This window comes from Phaethon lepturus, unplaced genomic scaffold (assembly GCF_000687285.1).
Source record: "Phaethon lepturus isolate BGI_N335 unplaced genomic scaffold, ASM68728v1 scaffold51079, whole genome shotgun sequence".
Lineage (NCBI taxonomy): Eukaryota > Metazoa > Chordata > Aves > Phaethontiformes > Phaethontidae > Phaethon > Phaethon lepturus.
The window spans coordinates 2561-10119 of NW_010565049.1; the positions used below are offsets into that span (position 1 = coordinate 2561).

At 40.2% G+C, this 7559-nt stretch overlaps 1 protein-coding gene across 1 annotated transcript; it reads right to left on the reverse strand.

The window, feature by feature from the left end:
- Window positions 1–254: 254 nt before the first annotated feature.
- DOK5 (docking protein 5) lies at window positions 255–2968 on the reverse strand (the record flags this gene model as incomplete). Its single annotated transcript, XM_010295048.1, has 4 exons — window positions 255–454; window positions 1670–1859; window positions 2634–2753; window positions 2854–2968. Coding segments are annotated over 4 exons (625 nt in total), but the record flags the coding sequence as incomplete, so codon positions are not given.
- Between the last annotated feature and the right edge of the window lie 4591 nt (window positions 2969–7559).

Consider the following 7559-nt stretch of genomic DNA (forward strand, 5'->3'; position numbering starts at 1 on the left):
AATCAAAGGAACCTAATGAGAATGTGCACTGACAGAAGCTCATAATCTCTGTATTAATTCACACTTATTGATAGCTTTGCAAACACAAAAATCAAGGACTAGAAGTTTGCCTGTTGCTTTGATTCTTCAATAGCAATCCCAGTTATATATACTGCCCTAAATATTAAAATCAAGCAGAATTTAGTAAGAGCAATAATCTCTGGGAATCACTTATTATCACTGCTTACTATCTGGGAATCACAACTTAAAATCACATTGAAGAAACATATTGTTCATTGGTGCCCAGTGCGAAGCAACAAGCATAAGGAGCAGCCGTACCATCGAATTTTTCACACTCTGCAACAGGCGCTCATGTTGTTCTGCTATGGCCAAAGCAGCCGAGTGAACCTTCTGATAGATTGCTTCCCCATCTCTGGTCTGAAAGATGAATAGTCCTTCTCCTGTGTCACACATTCTGCCAAAGCAAGAAGAGATGGGATCCAAGTGTGAGATTTAAGTTTACAGATCACCAGGAACAAGCAAAACTTTACCATGCTGCTCTAAAAGCATTATCGCACAAGCAGGAAGAAAACAAAGTTTGTTGAAATATGTAACTAAGTTATGTAAAAGCCTCTGCATATGGGTCTTACCACCCCGGTCCAATCTTACTCTTTTAGCCCATATTTGTGTTGCTCTCACCAAGCAGGGACTCAGCTAAGTACCACCGATCTATCGTAAGTGCTCAGGCTCTAGAGAGTTCATGTGCAAGACCCATATTTTTAATATTTAGACCCTGTCTAGAATCTGTGCCAGGCAGGATTAATTTGTCTTCCCTTTCAGCTTTTAACACTGCCTGTCATGAGTTTTGCACAGTTTTGTCTTCCACTTGAAACAATAAATACATATCCTCAGCATCCCAATTGCATTGTCTTACTATGGCTAATGCATGACCAGCTAAATAAAAATGTATCCCCCAGCGAGAGGGCTAAATTCTGCAGTAATATGGAGGTTGGATATTTAAATGCCTCCTCCCTTTCCAGATAAGTTAATTGTATGATCTTTTTCTCTTTTACTATTGTAATTCTTTAATGTGCTTATCTAAAATAATGCATCCATATCCCTTAGATGGTTGAGTTCAATAAATAAATGCTCCAACTTCAGCCGTGCAAATACTACAGCTGATTAAGACTGAGCTGCAGGAAGCAATATAGAACAAGTTTAGTTTGCTTCTGGGAAACAGCTTGACACCCACTGTTCTCAACTTCAAACTCCACTTCTCTGTGTACAGAATCCATAACCCTGTGCCCAAAGGCCCACATTGTACAAATGCTGGTATGATGTTCACCCCTTTTTCCCAGATCTGTCCATCCAATTCTCTGGGTCATATAACACTTTATTTAAGAACAACTCTATACAGTAATATACCATAGCTCTCCCACTCCCATCCTCAGGCACTTTTATTTGGCAACTGCTTCCATTCAAGCTGCAACCTGCTATTAGGAGGGGTTTTATTTGTTTTTATATTTGTTTCAATACTATTTTTTAATTTTTTTTTTTTTTTAGCAGAGGGTACAGACTAGCCTCTGTCTGAAGATAAGCTCTGATGTCCTTCAACAACCTTCAGAAGTGGTCCAGAGCACCACCCAGCACCACCAAGGAAAGCAACGCCATGTAGCGAACACACACCTACCTCCCCGCTTCAAACGTGAACCAAGATGGGTCCCGCCCGTAGCGTCGGAGGGCACTTAATGGCCAAGAGATGAGTTTTACTCTGGGATTCTGGATGTCCCAAAGACAGATATTCTCAAATGTTATCTGCAAGGTACATTCCCCATGCACATCTAAATTAGGGGATGGCATCAAATACACATTGAATCTCTCTGGGAGAAAAACAAAAGGTTAGTCTAAAATCCCTGCCCATTAAATGTACAAGTCATCAAAGGAATTTCATATTTTCCAAGTCTACTACAAGATCTTATTTCCACTTTAAACAATTAATTCAAAAACAAAGACTCCATTCCACCCAATAACTCAATAAACTCCATGTTCGGGGCAGTCAGAATGCTGCACTCAAAGGGTGTCAAAACATTTGTGCATGCATTCAGATACCAAAGAGCACTGCACCATCATAAACCTGATATTTGCAAACAATTAATAACATTGTGTGCATATAATAAATACATTGCAGTTGCATTTGTGCATATAATTAGTTAATTTGCATAGAAAAGTGAAGTAGCCATGGGCTGAGGTTTTGCATGCAATTACTACTATTTATTATTTGCTTATTATGTTGCCAAAGAGCCTCAGTCACAGACTGAAACTGTTGTACAGACAGCATACATGAAAACACACAACAAAAGATAGTTCCCATCTCCAAGAGCAACTGACTTGTCTGAGAGAGAAAAGTGCTATTCCAAAATAATTCTAGCTACCTTACTTAATACCTCTGGTAGCAACTGAAGAAACCAAAAGCCAAAAAAAAAACCCCAAACAAAACAAAAAAAAAACCAAACCAAAAAACCCAACACAAAACAGGAAGGAGTACTTAGAAAAACAATTTTGCACCAATTTATTTCTGATATTCATATGCACAGTCCAAAACACTTTAAAATAATGCAATTAAAGATTTAAAAGGTCAACATTTATGTACCTACCACTCTGCTCCCTCTCTACTCCGGATGCCAACAAGTCAGGCTCTCCAAGGCTAATGTCATTAATTCGCGTTCCAAGACACTCCATCTGCAGCACCTTGCACCACTCATCTGCCTCAAGTTCTGTATAAATGCCCAGAAAATCTGTGTGTAGGTATAATATGTTTATAATTTCACAATTTATGCTCTTACGTTTTCCAATGTGCATTGCCATTTTACCCACCTGACTCACAAGCAAAAGTTTTGGAGGTATCATCATTAAAATAAATCCCAATAGCATGTTTCTTTGTGCTTTTTGGCATTCGTAATATATTCTTCACATTATTGAGCTCTGTGACCTGAAAAAGCACAATTCAGAGTTTTTATTAGGACCTTAAAAAAATATATATCCATTATTGACTGGAGAAGGAGAGAAAAGAATTATATCGAGTTGCAAAGAACAGAGAAAAGGTGAGAGAGCACGAACATGCCTATGATTGCTCTTAAGGAAATGCAGCCTTGACATGAATCACCTTAAACAATCAACTTGGAGACCCTGGATGATGAAGCAGCCACGTCCTCCCGATCTCTCTTGTCTGTACACGAGCTTTAGAGCAACAACATCTGAACAGCATTTTAGCTAAGAGGTGGGTAGAATCAAAGCTCACTCCAGTTTGAGAAGTATTTATGTGAAGGACATGAGAAAGACCAACCTGATGTAGCAGAAGCAAGGAGGTGAAGGTACAAATCTAAAGGATTCACCCATTTGGAGCAGCAAATCCAATTCCAGTACAGCTTTCATCACGCAAGACAAAACTGTAAGAATGGTGAAAAGCTACCCTCAAAATTACTTTTTGATGGAAAGTTGAGATTTGTTAGAATGGTCCACTCAAAAAAAAAAAAGTCACAGTTTTAGTTATTAGAAAGCTTTTTAGCTTTAAAGATTCACAAACTTGTAAATGCAGATTATCTAAGACATTATTGATCTTTTATCTATTGCCTTCACAGTGGTCTATTTTGCTTTTCTGGGTATCAATCAGCAGTTAATTCATCTCTCTTGGCAAAAACTCTCCCTAAGTCAACATAAGAGCAGAGGATGAAGATAGAGAGCACACGAGTGTGCCACTGACCTGGGTGTTAGTGCAAGGGCAACTCAGACTGAGGGGCTTCTCCCCGAGTCTGCAGGGGAGGTGTACAGGTGGGTCTACAGGGAAGGGAGGAAGGAAAAAGGTGTACAGAGATGGGGTGAATGTGAACAACTTAATTGTATGAGGATTTTTTTTTTTAATGTGTTTATAAAGCTCTATCCTAAGCCCCTTCCCCATCACTTTGTCCCTACCTCTGAGTGCTAGATGCTGGAATAAGAGAGGCGGGACAGGACAGGGACCCAGCGTACGCCTGCACACCGCAGCAGTGTGCAGGAAGTTGGGTCTTTCCAGGAATCACCTTATGCCCTGTGTGAATGCACGCTGACTGCACCGCAAAGCACGGCAGCCATGTACCAAAAACACACTCCAAGATCGCTGGGTCACAGCCTCATTTAATAAAATTACAGGCAATTTCACCCCTTGGGTGATATCTTGGAGAAATACTGAAATCAATAGTACTGCGTCATTAATTTCACTGATCATCAAATCCTTTGTAACTCATGCTTTAGTTCTGAACTGGGAAACAGGGGTATTTATATTTGGAGAAATGCTAGCTACAACATTTGGCAGCTCTGGGCTATTTTGTGCTGCACTGACGGCTTGAGAGCTCTTGTATAATGGCATTTCACAGGGCACGGACTGAAAGTCTTCACATGCGTCTGAAGATTTTCTGACAGCGTTTGCTTCTGCTGAGCTGCACAAGCTGACACCAAAGCATCTCCCTTTGAAGAGTGACAGACAGGTAGACCCCAACTCTGACCCTCTGACAAATGTCTGCAGCAACATGCACACACTCTATTCTCTTCTCAGCTGGTTGCAGACTAAGGTTTTCCTCAGTACCAAACCTAGCTGACACGGGGACAGTAACAGATGGACAAAATCTGGCAGGCTGGGACTCTCTCAAGTCAGTGGCACAAGCGATAGCAGGCAGAAGAGTGGCCTGAATTCAGTCTTTCAGCCCATGCATGCCTTCTGTCCCGGACACAACCTCGTGGCACCTGGTTTTTATGTCTGGCAAAAATATACTCAATAAGCAGCTGCCCTCTCTTCCCTTTTGGGGCTGAAGTGCTGAAGTTGCCTTCACCTTTCAGAGGCTCAGAGGTTCTCCAGTACGATGACAGCCCCTCCTGGCGAGATCCAGCTTTAGCCAAGAAGCTATTCCTGCTAAAGGTTCAACATCGCACCTGCGCTCCCAAGGGAGGAGATGTCTAAAGATCACTTGATATTTGACCTGCTGTGCCACCCAGCAAGGTGCTTCAAAATGCCATCATCATCCCAGGTGCCTAAATAGCCTTCCTGTTGCTCACCCTTATGCAACAGATGGTTCAAATTGTCTGGCACACATGCACTGAATTCACGCTGAAGAAGTGGCAGGCTGCTAACATCCCCTCTACCACGCTTTTGGAAAGGAGTCAGGAGCAGACACCAAACACCTGCAAATATTTGAGGATGAAGTTTTCTTTTTTTGCATTTTTTAAATAACTCTCCTCCTGCCAGGTTCTTGCAAAACAGTGCTTTTGTGGTTAGTTTAATTCATGTATTATTTATTTGCCCAAGATCAATAAGTAACATACATTTATAAATTAAATTCTAAAAAGGTGGGTAAACCACAAATATCAGACCTAAGACAGTATTAACAGAGAAATCACATGAAGAATGATATTTTGTTAGGAGTTAAAGACCTCCCTTTGCATACTTCTCCCCCTCCTCTACTTTCAAGCCTCCTTTATGTTAAGATGACAATCCATATAGTCGAAATGCATTACATGAGATTAAAAACTAAAATACTTGCAGAGCTGTGTCGTAAGAGACTTCTGAACGAGGAACAGGGATTAATCATTCATTTTCCAACCAACAGTATGAGCAGACAGAGCTTCACTCTGATCAGGTACACGCAGGCAAAAATTCCTCCATCTCTCCCATTCCCTTCAAAAACATGCCAAACTCAAAATTTACTAAAAATGGTCTTTAGCATTCAAACTAGTGTTTGAATTAGTATGTAATTCTCAAATATGGGCAACCTTTCAGAACACAACCCAAGGCAGTATATTTATTGCCTACACAACTGCCATGTTCAATGTTTTTCAAGTGTCTTGTATTTTAATCTTAATTATGGACTTCATGGTTGTGTCTTGGCTTCCTGAAAACTGCCCTCATGATGAGTACAGGTAGAACACTTCCCAGGACATGCCAGAGGAACATTCAGTGGAAAATGCTGCTGCAATTACAGCCCAGTCCTGCTTGTAAGATTTGCCTGTACATATCTAACTTACTAAGTATATATAACATACTAAAATTTTTATAGGTTTTTAAAATATTTATTTAAAATATAAATATATATATAAATAAAATCTACAGTCATGTCTATATCTCTCCTTCTTCACCGGGAAAAATCATTGGCTGCGAGTTTTCAGGTGCTCATATACAGAATTGCGCACACTGGCCATAACCCCGCTGTAGTCCAACACTGGCTTATTTGAAGAAATTAAAGCCAGGAACAACTACCAGACTGGCGATTCAGTTTTTACCATCACTGTCGGAGGCTGCTCCTTCACTCACAGGATCAGTGGAGCCATGCACAGGATATGTCCTTCCATATGGAAGGAGCCTTGCTGTACGGCTTTATAGTGAAGATACCAAAATATCCTGACAAGTTACTTTAATTCTTCTAAAGCCTCAAACTAGACTTTTCATTCATAGTAAGCGATACTATTCATTAAAATAAATGTTTAACAGCCAGTTATTAGCAGAGTGGTCATACTTTAAACATTTAATTTGCTACCAATACAGTTTTGCATTAGCAAGCCTGGAAAACAATTACAAATTACACAATTCAATTTTCCAAATGGATTATTCCATAACTAGACAGAAAGACTGTTTAAATTACTTCTGCTGTTTCAAGGCAAGATTAATACAATCGGATTAAAACTTAGATCCCCTCAAGGAATCAGTATATTCCTGTCAGCCATATGCAATTAGTTGGTTTTGTACTGGAATATTAAGGATTCTTCTGGCACACTGAAGTCAACAGTCACTTGGAGAAATAAGAATTCCTTCCTTCCTCCAATATTATTTTGTTAAAGTATATGGTAAATTTGTGGTTGATTATTTACATTTAACAAGTGAAAACCAGACAGCTACCTGAAAGGCAACCTTCAGCATAGATTTTGTAGCCTGGACCCTAATTATTTTCTCTCCCTCATGTGACCAAATGAATTAAGTGGGCAATTTGCTTTGTGTATGCAAATTTCCAGTTCACTTCATAAGCTACAGATGACTGTTCTCAGGTGACCTGTATTTTAGGACACTTTACTTTCTAATCTTGTTCTATTTTTCAAAAGTGGAAAGGTTAAAGGTCAATATTATACCAAAAAAGTACTTATTTCTTTCTTGTTTTAAACTTCCAGTGGCAAGGATGTCAAAATTCAGCCCCTGGTGCAGGGCTGCAGAAGAGGACACACACATCCTGCACGCAAATGCAAACAAACCGGACCCCCCCAATATAACAGCAACACCACCAAGACACCTCAGAAACACTGCTTGTGACCCGGACTTCAGGTGGATAAAGGAGAGACCGTGACTGGACAAAGGTGCCAAGGAGATGTTGTACGGTCTCAGACCACAGCAGCTCAGCTCCAGGGACTGGTACCAGCAGGGTGCCGACAGAACAAATGCTCTGGACAGCCTCTTTCCACTAATAAATCAAGGTAACATTTGCACTTTAATTCATCACAGGGGAAAAAAAAAAGGCAACAAAATAAAACAATTTAACACTTCAGTGAAGGAGGCAGGTGCTACTGAA